The sequence below is a fragment of the Nerophis ophidion genome, linkage group LG11 (assembly GCF_033978795.1).
Source record: "Nerophis ophidion isolate RoL-2023_Sa linkage group LG11, RoL_Noph_v1.0, whole genome shotgun sequence".
Taxonomy (NCBI): Eukaryota; Metazoa; Chordata; class Actinopteri; order Syngnathiformes; family Syngnathidae; genus Nerophis; species Nerophis ophidion.
Window position 1 is genome coordinate 36,288,851 of NC_084621.1, and position 14,828 is coordinate 36,303,678.

At 38.3% G+C, this 14,828-nt stretch overlaps 1 protein-coding gene across 1 annotated transcript in view; it reads right to left on the reverse strand.

Moving 5' to 3' along the window:
- Window positions 1-5,909: 5,909 nt before the first annotated feature.
- upp1 (uridine phosphorylase 1) overlaps window positions 5,910-14,828 on the reverse strand; it is a 38,824-nt gene continuing 29,905 nt past the window's right edge. Inside the window, exons 5-7 of the mRNA XM_061915764.1 lie at window positions 6,474-6,683; window positions 6,250-6,396; window positions 5,910-6,163 (exon numbers count right to left, since the gene is read on the reverse strand). Coding sequence (XP_061771748.1) covers window positions 6,012-6,163; window positions 6,250-6,396; window positions 6,474-6,683 — 509 coding nt within the window. The 3' untranslated portion in view covers window positions 5,910-6,011. The remainder of the gene's footprint in view (window positions 6,164-6,249; window positions 6,397-6,473; window positions 6,684-14,828) is intronic.

Genomic DNA, 14,828 nt, shown 5'->3' on the forward strand with positions numbered 1-14,828 from the left:
ATTTTAGCTACTGGAAATTTGTATGGTAGCAATAAATACCCACCAGCGCGATAGTTCGCAGTTCCACACTGACCGACCACGCAACAAACTGCAAAGAACTGTATAGGGAAAAAACAATGCAATGACTTCAAACTGCAAATATAAGGTTTGAGTAAAATATGTAGGTTGGTGTGAATGTTGTCTGTCTATCTATGTTGGCCCTGCGATGAGGTGGCGACTTGTCCAGGGTGTACACCTCCTTCCGCCCGATTGTAGCTGAGATAGGCGCCAGCGCCCCCCACTACCCCAAAAGGGAATAAGCGGTAGAAAATGGATGGTTGGGATGGATGTAGGTTCCTACTGTGGAAAGTTCAGTAATACTGAATCATTGTGGCATTATCGTGTCAGTTTGACGCTATATGCGCTAGTCCTCATGGTAAATGTGGTTTTCCTTCTGGGAAAATTCCACCGCTTTGGTTCGCTGGCGCGGCCAATATAAACCAAAACTGAAAATTCTTAAGTGGGGCTTTAAGTAAAGTTTATAAATCTTGTATCTGTGCCACATATAGCCTTATTTCAGTGTCAACAGTCTCCAACTTACTTGCTACACATGTTTTGGCTCTGTCCATCCCTGTGCAATTATTGGACCGACATTTTTAATACTTTGTCTGTTGTTGTAATTAACCACTAGGCCTTCTTTGCTTTTATTTGTTGTTGTATCTTTATGTTAGCAATTGGGACTTTTTGAATGAAATTGTCTGTGGCTCCATGTTAACGAAGTTGCCTGTACTCTTTGACTGATGCATTTAATTGATTGATTTATTATTTTTCTTTCTTTTTTGTTTTGTGTGTCTTGTTTTTTAGGGGGAAAGGAACATTTAATATTGATTGTACATACGTTTGTACTTTAAGAAATTGTATTTGCCTTAAAACTCCACAAACATTTTTCGACCAGTATGTACAGTCACCGTGTGCTCGGAGAAGAGGTAGGATTAAATATAAGTTTTACTTCTTGATATTCCTTTTCAGATTTGTTGAAAGGTGCAAATGGAACCATGTGATGTTACTTGACGTAAACATGTCTATAACAAATACATCAAAACCATAGCCACATGTGTAATGACTAACATGTACACAACATTTTGTAGATGACATTGCATTTCTTGTCTTGTTCTATTTTGTCTTTTGAATGTACAAGTAAATGTCTTGTTTTTAGTGTTCGGTTTAACTGTTGTGTTTATTTTATGTCATTGTGAAGTTTTTTGTACCTGAAAATCAGATATCCCGGCCCCCAGACACATTTTTTCCTCTAATCTGCTCCCCAGGTCAAAATAATTGCCGAGTGTGACCGTGTGTGACCGTGTGTCTTGGCTACCACTCTTTACCGCATCTCTCCATGAACCCCGTTACAAACATCCGACCAAGAGCGTTGGGCTGCAGTGCATTGTGGGTAGGCGAGTCTTGTACATGATCATGTTCTGTCGGTTCATTTGCAAAATAAACCAGAGAGCACAACTCAGCTTTGATACAAAATGAAAGTAAAAAGTCATGTTGGAATATTTTAAAAAAACAGCCGACGAGGTACATATGTTTTTCATATTAGACTGTGTCGTATTTTTTAGGAATTAAACAAACATTACAAAGAGGTTTTAGGACCAGACAAACCATTGGATTCGATAACATTATCTTATTCAGGAATTACATTTTATTTTGAAAAAGTTATCAGTAATCTGGAAATACGTGTTATTTATTGGAATTGTAGATTGAAAAAGAAATAATCAATCATGAAACAGGCAACAGAAGTACAACAAATCAAAGTTGAAAGAAATATTACATACGCAGAGGCAGTTAAAGTGAGAAATCAAGAAAGTGTAGAAGAGAACAGAAGTGTGAATAGTCCAAGAAATAAAAAAAAACAAGAGGCAACAAATACAGGAATTTCCACGGACAAACTAGTTGTATTCCTGGCTTACGTAATAAACTGTACAGAACAGGCTAGAAATAAGATTGAGAAGATCAAAATAATTGTCAAAGCAGCAGCAAAGTTGTTGAAAGAACTATCTTGGCACCAGGTGCAATCTGTACTACAGAGAGTAGAGTGACGGAGTCATGTTACCACATTCCAACGCCCTGTTAATTGTTCAGTAGAATGCCAGAAGTTTGATAGCAACCGAACAGGAATTAAAGGGATATATTAAAAATATGAAAACTAAACCACATATAATTTGTATTCAAGACACATGGCTGAAGCCAAAATTAAACTTTATAATAAAAGGATATATAACGATTCGTAAAGATAGGAATGATGGGTAAAGAGGATGATGTGCCTAATTTATTAAAGAAGATGTAGTCACGGGTAAAGAAACAGCAGAACCTTTAGCAAAAACATTTGTTAAAGTGCACAGTAATGATAATTTGAGAAATGTAGAAAAACAAAAGAGAGAAGAAACAATGAGTTTAAATATTGGGGAAATGATGGGAGACAACGATAATAGCTTTACCAACACTATGGATATGACATTTTCTTAGAATGAAATGGTTTGAATTTTGAAAAAGGTTAAAAATACGTCGCCGGGGAAAGACCTGGTGAGTTATCAAATGATCAAAAACTTAGGTAGCATCGACAAAGAAGTGGTCTTGAAATTATATGACAGGATATATGAAGAAGGATAATGACCAGCAGAGGGGAAAATTAGCAGTAATAATTCCACTATCCAAATCAGGGAAAGACCCGGAAGAGGCAGGAAATTACAGGCCGATAGCATTGACCTCAAATTTGGGGAAAGTAATGGAAAAAATGATTAATGAAAGACTACTATATTATTTAGAGTTAAAAGAAATAATAAAAAAAACTAACAAAGTGGTAAATAAGGTTCAAGACTGGGGAACGGCTTGGGGTTTAAGATTCTCTGTTGGAAAGACAAAAGGCATACATTTTACAAAGAGAAAAGTACAAAACAAGCTCCAAATAAAAACTCTATGGTGAAAATATAGAAGAGGTACAAGTATTCAAATATTTAGGAATATGGTTTGATAAAAATATTAACTAGTCAACCCACATCAGCAAAATAGATTTGATTAGATTAGATTAGATAGTACTTTATTTATTCCTTCAGGAAAATTAAAAGTAGTGGAAAAAGTAAAAAGGTGTTAAATATAATGAGGGCTTTGAGGGGTAATGATTGGGGGGCTGATAGGTTGACGTTTGACGTTGAAAACAATATATATATATATATATATATATATATATATATATATATATATATATATATATATATATATATATATATATATATATATATATATATATATATATATACATATATCACTTTAATTCCATCTGTTATTGATTACGGATGCATTATTTACCAATCTGCTTCAAAAACATGACTTGGGAAAATAGACTGGATCCAGTCACAGGCTTTAAGGTTATGTTGTGGAGCTACTACATCAACCCTAGTGGCAGTATTACAAATAGAAATGAACGAAAAACCTTTGGACAAGAGGAGAGATCAACTCTCAGCAGTTTATTGGGCAACTTTAAAAGGATCCAAGCAAGGATATCCGACCTGTCAAGTGCTACCAAACTGCCAAGAAAAAGAGAGAAAAAAAAGAATAGTTTTGGGTGGATTATAGGAGACATATGTAATAAAGTTAAAATTGACAATATTAAAGTTAGTCCTACAGTACCAATTCCTGCAATACCACCGTGGTAAACATGCAATTACTAAAGAATAGAAATTTAAATAGTTACCAGATAGAAAAATGGATTGAGATATGACATATACGGATGCATCAAAAACTATAATAAGTAAGGTAGGAGCTGCAGCAGTTATCCCACAAGGAAACATAGTATTAAATAAAACAATCAGTGATAAACTATCTGTTTTCACGGGGGAATTGGTAGCAATTTATATGGCAGTCAACTGGATAGAGGAAAACAAAGCAAGGAAAGTAGTTGTGTGCTCGGACTCCAGCAGTGCATTGATGAGCATAAAAAAACATAGCATCAGAAACAAGACAAGATTTAGTTTATGAAATAGTTCAGGCAATCTACAGAATAAATAAAGCGGGAGGTGTGGTAACATTTCTTTGGGTTCCTTGGAAGATATATTAGGATGGAATTCACAACACATAGGATTTAAAGCATTATACACGTATTTAAAAAAAAACACTGGGTTAAATAAAAGAATATAGAGTAGGGATCCATCTTGGTCCACACTCCATTTCAGTAGGTGGCGCTAATGCACACCAGAAGGTTGCTTGCCGGAAACAACCGCCCACCTCCGGAATCAGTCCCCGCCCATTTCCCCTTAGGCGCGAAATTCATTTGAGCGGAAGACAGAGGAGGGAGAGGAGATCTTTAAAGCCGCAAAGAATCTTAAAAAGCTTACGGAAAGCAAAAAACACTTACGGCGGGGGCATGTCGGACATTCGCCGTTGTTTTCGATGATATTGTCACGGACCAAGGTTTCGATGTCTGGGTTCTTTGGCGGAATCAAGCCTTCTCCTCTGCCTGGAATGGCTGACTGTCTCCGGCGGCCTCTTCCCGTCTTAGGTTATTCCTGGTTAAACTCCACCCTCTTCCTGGTTAAAATCCCACCCTCTTCCTGGTTAAAACTCCACCCTCTTGCTGGTTAAATCACTCCCTCTTCAGGTCATAACCCCACCCTCTTCCTGGTTAAGCCACGCCCACGTGACCAATTGACCTTTGATCTTTTACCTTTAACACTTGACCTTTAACATTTGACCTTTAATCTGTGACCTTGACCCCCAAAAATCATTGACTTTTGACCCCCATAAATCTTTTTTGACAAAAGGTGTAGGCTTAATACTCTCTGACGTGTTCCATAAATATTGATGTTAAAGATTTATTTTTTTTGAAGAAATGTTTCGAATCCAGATGGATCTCTATCACAATCCCCAAAGAGGGCACTTTACGTTGATGATTACTCCTAAGAGTAGAATCCTTTTTTTTATATTGAATCACTTGTTTATTTTTCAACAAGTTTTTTGTTATTTTTATATCTTTTTTCCAAATAATTCAAGAAAGACCACTACAAATGAGCAATATTTTGCGCTGTTATACAATTTTAATAAATCAGAAACTGATGACATAGTGCTGTATTTTACTTCTTTCTCTATTTTTCAACCAAAAATAGAGGTACTTGAATTAAAGGTTGAGAACCACTGCACTAAAGTTTAAGTTGCATTTTTTGGGGAAATTTTTCACCAGTCCCTTACAAGTTTCTCGCTTACTCCAAACTTTCTTTCTGCTACTCGATTACCGTTTTCTGCTGCATATTTCACGACGTCCCGCTTGTAACCTGCAGTATATAATTTCCTTTTCGGTGCCATTTTTGTTCAGCCCTTCTCAGTTTTTATAAGTTATCGCCAATGTTGAAATGATCAATTTTCATAGGTATGGAAGTAGTAGCAGGTAGCATCTGTTTTTCACAATGTACTTCTGCCATGACCCGCCCCCGCCACATTTGTATTGGTTGTGACGATTGCTGAGATATGCCTAGTCTCTTACGTGAATGAGATAAATAATATTATTTGATATTTTACGGTAATGTGTTAATAATTTCGCATGTAAGTCGCTCCAGAGTATAAATCGCACCCCCAGCCAAACTATGAAAAAAACTTTGACTTATAACCTGAAAAATACGGTATATTGCACAACACAGACAAAAGAACCAATGTTAAAATTGTGGTGAGGCTCAGTCAGCATTAACTCCGCTGACGAGTCCTACGCAGTGGATTAGGAGGTTACCCACAACCACACCCGTCAAAGCCAATGTTTTTGACTTTTTAAGGAATAAGCGGTAGAAAATGGATGGATGGATGGAAGATCAAACCCAAGAGAATGTCCAAGTATGTTTTTATTATGTCAGATTACAACAGAATACAAAACATAAATCCTTGTATATATCGTCGTCGCTGAGTACTCTTGAATCGGAAAAAGCAGCGTGAATATGAATATTTAAGCTCAACGAATCAACAATCTTTTAATACCAGGAGTGCAACGTTCAGCTATTATGAGCTTTGGCCTTTAGCTGCTTCTTGATGTGGTAGGCCACCAGTCTCTGAGGGCGCTGTTCATAGTCGCGGCGGACATCACGAGAGCTCGTCACCTGGTCTCCCTTCAGACGGTCCAGTAATGTAGTGCAAACCACAGCCGCTTTCATGTCAGAAACCCATTAAAGATTAGTACTTTTTTTCTTTTTCAAACAGCAGTGAAATGTTGCTGAGGTTGTACTTTCTCACCTCGTAGGTTTCCCAGTTTGCACATGGCAGCAAAGACGGTGGACTCCATTTCGATATTGCAGACGCCTGCTTCCCGGGCTTTGGTCAAGTATTCGTATTTGTCCTTCTCGGTGTAAAAACAGAAAGCTCCATCCAAACGGCCTTGACCTGAGTGACCCCACAAGATGGTCGTTATTGCACGTTCCACAATTGACACGACGGTTACGACACGGATACGACCAGACCTTCGTAGAAGTCCAGAGTGCACATGGTGTCGCCTATGACCGTCTCAAACTGACCCAGCTCCTTGCTGCACTCAAACAGCTCTTCGGCCAGGCAGCGGTCCAGGTCAGTATCGCGGACCACCTTCTTCCCCAAGATCAGCTGCTCGAATTTGGGCAGGAATGTGGCATCCACAGACTGTCTGGTGACAACCACAGTACCAGGCTCGAGGCCTTCAGATGCAACATGGTGTTAAAAAGGGGAGAGAGCTTAAACTCAAAGACACTTTTATAAATAGTGCAGTTGGACTGACACAAGTGTCACTTCTACAATGCTGAAATGCTGACACTGATAACCAAATGCAAGACAAACATATTGTATGTCTTGATAATTTTGCAGATACCTAAGTGCATATTTAGTTTTTTCAGTATTTGGCCCTCAGTGCAAAAATCATCACAAAATAAAATTCGTATTTTTTGAGGTTTGGCATTGTTTTGTTTGTTTTCATTACTACTATTGTGACTGCCCATTCTTTAGATCTAAATTAATACTATTTTTTTAAGGGATCGTATCGTGATTTGTTTTCCGTACATTTAAAACAATTTCTTGGGGTTTACATCAGTGGTCCCCAACCACCGGGTCGCGGAATAATTTTTTATTCATTTTATTTAAAAAAAAAAAAAAATTTTTTTTTTTTTTTTAATTAAATCAACATAAAAAACACAATACACACTTACAATTAGTGCACCAACCACAAAAACCTCCCTTTTTCATGACAAAAACGTCCCTTTTCCATGGCAAAGAAAAAAAAAAAAGCGTTGACCGGTCCGCGGATACAAAAAGGTTGGGGACCACTGGTCTACATAACATGCAATGGTGGTTCTTTTGTGAAAAATGTGCATAGATTTTGTTTTAAAGTCCTTTTTCAAGCAATTTTCTCTCGCTTTCAAAACAATTTGTCCTGAGAGGTGGCGTTACTAGATGCAAAAAAAACCTCTCCTCACCACGCTCAAGTGAGCATTCACCCCTGCCCTGCGGTAATGTTTTGAAGTTCCTTAGCTTTCTTGCTTTTATTGTGCACTATAGACATCGGTGACCTCCCACCAGCCATCTGTTTTGAGTGACTTTCACCAAAACACAATATCCCAATTGCTAAGATTTTTATGGTTCCGATTCCACTTTCGATTCTGCTTAACGATACGGTTCTTTATCAGTTTTCTTATTGGTTCTTAATTGGAAAAAACTAAACAAAAATATGGGTCAGCATCAATGGTTTGGTTTAGAGCCAACGTGACCTTACAAGGCCAACAGTGAGGTGTGAAGAAACAAAGAATAGAAAAAAAACTTTTGAAAATTAAAAAAAAATATTTCTGTAGATTTTGACCAAAGTAATTTTATGTTGAAATTACACAAGAATTTAACATTTTGTAAAACGTTTAGGATCCTTTGCCATCTGCCTTGCCTAGAACAGACCACATGCGGCCCATTCTATATAATTTTTTTCGACCTACAACATCACAACTGTAGCCGCCATTATGACGTGGATTGCTGTTTTTAAATTACCGTGAGTTTTGAACTATAGAAAATATTTCAATGGATGGAATCTGCACATTTGAGTGTTATAGGGGTTTTTCAGACGAGGAACAAAGCAGAGTGTTTTCAGAGCAGCCAGCCCGAAACACGTGTGTCAGGAACAGATGCAGAAGCAGATTTTTACAACAAATTTCTGCATAAAAGTAATGACATATCATACAAATCCCGTTTCCATATGAGTTGGGAAATTTTTTTAGATGTAAATATAAACGGAATACAATGATTTGCCAATAATTTTCAACCCATATTCAGTTGAATATGCTACAAAGACAAGATATTTGATGTTCAAACTGATAAACTTTTTTTTTTTTTGCAAATAATCATTAACTTTAGAATTTGATGCCAGCAACACGTGACAAAGAAGTTGGGAAAGGTGGCAATAAATACTGATAAAGTTGAAGAATGCTCAACACTTGTTTGGAACATCCCACAGGTGTGCAGACTATTTGGGAACAGGTGGCTGCCATGATTGGGTATAAAAACAGCTTCCCAAAAAATGCGCAGTCTTTCACAAGAAAGGATGGGGCAAGGTACACCCCTTTGTCCACAACTGCGTGAGCAAATAGTCAAACAGTTTAAGAACAACGTTTCTCAAAATCCAATTGCAAGAAATTTAGGGATTTCAACATCTACGGTCCATAATATCATCAAAAGGTTCAGAGAATCTGGAGAAATCACTCCACGTAAACGGCATGGCCGGAAACCAACATTGAATGACCGTGACCTTCGATCCCTCAGACGGCACTGTATCAAAAACTGACGTCAATCTCTAAAGAATATCACCACATGGGCTCAGGAACACTTCAGAAAACCACTGTCACTAAATACAGTTTGTCGCTACATCTGTAAGTGCAAGTTAAAACTCTACTATGCAAAGCGAAAGCCATTTATCAACAACATCCAGAAACGCCACTGACTTCTCTGGGCCCGAGATCATCTAAGATGGACCGATGCAAAGTGGAAAAGTGTTCTGTGGTCTGACGAGTCCACATTTCAAATTGTTTTTGGAAACTGTGGACATTTGTGTCCTCGGGGACAAAGAGGAAAAGAACCATCCGGATTGTTATAGGCGCAAAGTTCAAAAGCCAGCATCTGTGATGGTATGGGGCTACATTAGTGCCCAAGGCATGGGTAACTTACACATCCGGGAAAGCACCATTAATAATGAAAGGTACATACAGGTTTTGGCGCAAGATATACTGCCATTCAAGCAACGTTATCATGGACGCCGCTGCTTATTTCAGCAAAACAATGCCACACTACGTGTTACAACAGCGTGGCCTCATAGTAAAAGAGTGCGGGTACTAGAGTGGCCTGCCTTTAGTCCAGACCTGTCTCCCATTGATAGTTTTGAAGCCTAAAATACGACTACAGAGACCCCGGACTGCTGAACAACTTGAGCTGTACATTAAGCAAGAATGGGAAAGAATTCCACCTGAAAAGCTTAAAAAATGTCTCCTCAGTTCCCAAATGTTTATTAAGTGTTGTTAAAAGAAAAGGTGATGTAACACAGTGGTGAACATGCTCTTTCCCAACTACTTTGGCATGTGTTGCAGCCATGAAATTCTAAGTTAATTAATATTTGCAAAAAAAAGTAAAGTTTATGAGTTTGGACATCAAATATCTTCTCTTTGTAGTGCATTCAACTGAATATGGGTTGAAAAGGATTTGCAAATCATTGTATTATGTTTATATTTACATCCAACACAATTTCCCAACTCATATGGAAACGAAGTTTGTATTTTAGGTGTTTACTACCCGTTGCATTCATATTCTGCTGTTTGTTACATTTTTCCTTGATTGTAAGAGAGGTCTATCGAGGAGCTGGTCTAAGAAGTAAAAGAGGAGCGATGCTCATATGTTGTTAATATTCCATGTTTTATTGTATATAATTAATATTGTAAATCCCACTATCTTTATTTTAATGTACATTTTGGGTGTCTTATTCAGTAAAAAAAATATTTTTGAAGTGATTTGTCATAACGTTTTTACAGTTATAACGGACATTGTGACTTTTGGTTTTAGTGTTCCTGAAAAAAAGGAATTAATTTATATAATTTATACACATACACATAGGCCCTGCCCCCAGAAACATTTTTTCTCTCAATGTGGCCCCCAAGTCAAAATATTTGCCCAGCTCTGGCCTAGACATGCAATATATCGGTGAATTAGCATGATGACACAGGCTCATAATGTGCAACATGTGATATTTCAAGCTTGATTTTGATACAATGTTGATGTTTATTACTCACAGCAGGGATTCTCAAACTGTGGTACATATGCACTAGTGGTACACGGAGTCCATCTAGTCACTTGATTAAAGTACAATGTTTTATATTCCTATATCAACACACAGTGTAACTATTCAATCTATGTGTAATCTATGTGTGAGTCCAAATTAGGGCTGGGCAATATATCGATATATTCGATATATCGCGGGTTTGTCTCTGTGCGATATAGAGAATGACTATATCGTGATATTCTAGTATACGTTCTCACGTAGTTGCTTTTAGCTGTGGGCATTAACCTACAGGCTCTTCTCACTCTTTCTTGTCTTTCATTCTCACAGAGACCTAAACAAGCGCACCTTCTAACATAAGTCACATACGTATACGCCCTCACTGTGCAGAGAGGTGGCAGTATGGGTAACGTTAATTGTGGTGCGAGTGGTAATACAAGAGAAAGAAGGTGCGAATCTGGTAACAAATGAAGGAAGAATTAATTCCCAAGAAAAACAGCATGGGGTCCATCGTCTGCCGGTGGTTTGGCTTCAAGCGGGAATATGTTGAACAGACAACTGTAATTTGTCAATTGTGGGGCAAAAACGTTGCCAGCATTACTGCTAATATGTAGCATCATTTGAAAAGTCACCTGCTAGAGAATGAAGAGTGCTCTCTCTGCATTTCAACATCTCCGTTCGACGCCACACCAACAAAATGCCGAGGCAACCATTTCCACAACAACACCGTATGAAAAAAATAGTCCACAACAGGAGGAGATAACGTCCGCAGTAACCTACCGTGTAGTGAAGGACGTACACAATTTGATTTCCTATTATGCGGCTCATTTTTATTTGACAGTTATTGAAATATCTTGTGTGACATCATGCACAAAAGTGCGCTTTATTTGTTTTAAAATGTTGTAGTGGCATTCTGTACAAAAAGTGCACTTTAATTTAGTGTTGTTTTGATATGTCATCTTAGTGACATCATGCACAAAACTTCACTCATAGCTTGTTTAAAATGTCTCTGACAATCTTGCACTTTCTGTTTTAAAATGACATGAATGTTTGTGCCACTGCTTAATAACTGTTTAATAAATACAGTTATGGTCAATTGACTTAGTTGTGATTTCCCTCTCTGCATGAAAGTTTAAAAGGAGCATATATTAATGCAGTATGAAGAAGAATGTTTTCATGTAGACACATAGAATCATCATACTGCTGTGATTATATGCATTAACTGTTCATTCTAGGCCAGGGGTGGGCATTACGTCGATCGCGATCGACTGGTCGATCTCGGAGGGTGTGTCAGTCGATCTCAAGCCAGGCATTAAAAAATATACATAAAAATGCGCAATCATCAATCATACCAAGACTTCACTTTAGTCAGTTGTTTGACATTCTCGGCACCCGAGGATCTTGTGAGATGACGCTGGCTGCTGCGAGCTCATATTTAAGAAAAAAATCACTAACAGGGCGGACGCAGAGAAACACATTTTATTTCTAGAGACTCCGTACCTACTGTCAAAACTCTAAAGACCGACTGCACAGTTCGGGTCTTGACCATAAAAGACCTGTTTCATCCTGCCTGTGCTAACAAAATAAGAGTCTCAGAAAGCTAGCGTGCACGAGCTAGCAAGCTACGGAGTTTGATGCCAATGTATTTCTCCCCCGCCCTCAGCGACCGCTTTCTCACTTGCTTGCCCACCCGCACACTCACTGACGTCACTCACCTGCTGCCAGACATTAAAGGGCCAAACACATATGCTACTCTCATAACAAAGTGTTAAAGAACGAGTATGCAAGTTGGACAAATGAGATGCCAAATCCAACCACTTTCATGTGGTATTAGACAGAAAGGAGGACTTTTTTTTTTCCTCCATTTGAAAATGCGGACGTTATCAGCACCACTGTCTAATTCCAATCAATGCAAGTCATCAGTATCAAATACACCAACTTATATTCTTGTCTTCATGAAAGAAAGGAATCTATGTGTGTTAAACAGTTAAACATGCTTGTATTATCATTAAACACCATTAACTTGTTAACAAAAATGTCTCTTTTATAAATTATAAATAGGAATGAGGTAGATCTCCTCGACTTGGTCAATTGAAAAGTAGCTCACCTGCAGAAAAAGTGTGAGCGCCCCTGTTCTAGGCTAAGGCAAAATATTGAGATATATATATATATATATATATATATATATATATATATATATATATATATATATATATATATATCGTTTATCGTGACATGGCCTAAAAATATCAAGATATATTAAAATAAAGGCCACATCACCCAGCCCTAGTCCAAATGTATTAAAGATACTAGTAAATGAACCCTCTGCCTCGTTTTTAATGAATACTTAGGTTTACGACACTAATGTAAATAAAGGCTTGAAATAGCTCTCTTTGCATGTCATGGTTTTATACCATATACCTTCATGTTTGAAGTTGAATTGCTGACATGAAAAGACTTGTACGCGATATATATGAGTTCCACCTGTATAATATAATGACCGAGTGAAAATGTGGTTGGGGGAAAACATGCAACCTTTCCAATTGAATATTCACCACTAAGGAGCACATATGTGGCAAAATCCTTTTGACCACAAACTTAGTAACTGCTCGGTGAAATTTGCCGCGTGGTACTCTGCCCGGCCGCGGTGAATGCTAGCGGCAGACATGAACTGGAGCCATTTCTGCCTGCTTCAAAGCCGGTCAGAATATGCCTCCTCATAATCCTCTAAATGAGAAGGTCTTCATAACAATTTAACAGGTAGGAGCGCTAACATGATAGGCGGTATTAGAACCTGTTGTGTTTACACCAGAGGACTGCTTCTGCCTGTGATTAGATTGGCGTGTTTCAAAAACGCAACATTCATTTATAATTCTTGCATTCTGTATGTTCAAATGGTTCAGCATATTGCTCAACGTCCTCCTCTTGATGAAATAGCTACCTTGGAATTAGCAACACTAAATTTGCTTTAGAGTGTGAATGTGAGTGTGAATGTTGTCTGTCTATCTGTGTTGGCCCTGTGATGAGGTGGAGACTTGTCCAGGGTGTAATCCACCTTCCGCACGATTGTAGCTGAGATAGGCACCAGCGCCCCCCGCAACCCCAAAGGGAATAAGCGCATAAACTAAAAATGGCGGAGGCACACAAGGCAGTTTGGGTAGATTTATGCTATACATGGATAATACGCTGACAATGTTCCCATCTGGTAATATCATCAATTGGGAAGATTCTAAATGGATAGTTTGGAGGAATTAGATAGGACGGTCAGATTGTTTTAAAAATATCTCCGCAAAGACTCCACGCTTTGATTTCAAATGTTTGGGACATATCGGTATGCAGATCCCAAATGCACAGCAGCAGGTATCAATAGGTAAGAAAAGTATACTGTAGGTATATAGGTCATAAAGCCCCTTTAACACTTTATCTTTCCTTACTTAAAATTGGTCAAATGTACACTAGTTATTTACATTATTGTAACAGCCTAACGGGCAGCACAGTTTTAGTATGAATAAATATTTCTGAATCAAGTAGTCATCTACTGCATATTGATAGTATCACTGTATTGGCCTTCTCACTGGGCTCTCGAAATGAGTTGTGAAGCAGCGGCAGTATATTCAGAATGCTGCTGCTCAAGTCCTGACTAGAACGAAAAATTATCATCACCATATTACTCCAGTGCACTGGCTTCCTGGTGGTCGGAGAATAGACTCTATTTGTGTTCAAGTCTTTTTAAGGTCTTGTGCCAAAATACAGTGGGGCAAAAAAGTATTTAGTCAGCCACCGATTGTGCAAGTTCTCCCACTTAAAATAATGACAGAGGTCTGTAATTTTTATCATAGGTACACTTCAACTGTGAGAGACAGAATGTGAAAAAAAATCCAGGAATTCACATTGTATGAATTTTAAATAATTGATTTGTAAATTATAGTGGAAAATAAGTATTTGGTCACTTCAAACAAGGAAGATCTCTGGCTCTCACAGACCTGTAACTTCTTTAAGAATCTATTCTGTACTCCACTCGTTACCTGTATTAATGGAACCTGTTTGAACTCGTTATCTGTATAAAAGACACCTGTCCACAGCCTCAAACAGTCAGACTCCAAACTCCACTATGGCCAAGATCAAAGAGCTGTCGAAGGACACCAGGAAAAGAATTGTAGACCTGCACCAGACTGGGAAGAGTGAATCTACAATAGGCAAGCAGCTTGGTGTGAAAAAATCAACTGTGGGGGCAATTATCAGAAAATGGAAGACATACAGGACCACTGATAATCTTCCTCGATCTGGGGCTCCACGCAAGATTTCATCCCGTGGGGTCAAAATGATCATGAGAACAGTGAGCAAAAATCCCAGAACCACACAGGGGGACCTGGTGAATGACCTGCAGAGAGCTGGGACTAAAGTAACAAAGGTTACCATCAGTACCACACTACGCCGACAGGGAATCAAATCTTTCAGTGCCAGACGTGTCCCCCTGCTTAAGCCAGTGCATGTCCAGGCCCGTCTGAAGTTTGCCAGAGAGCACATGGATGATACAGCAGAGGAT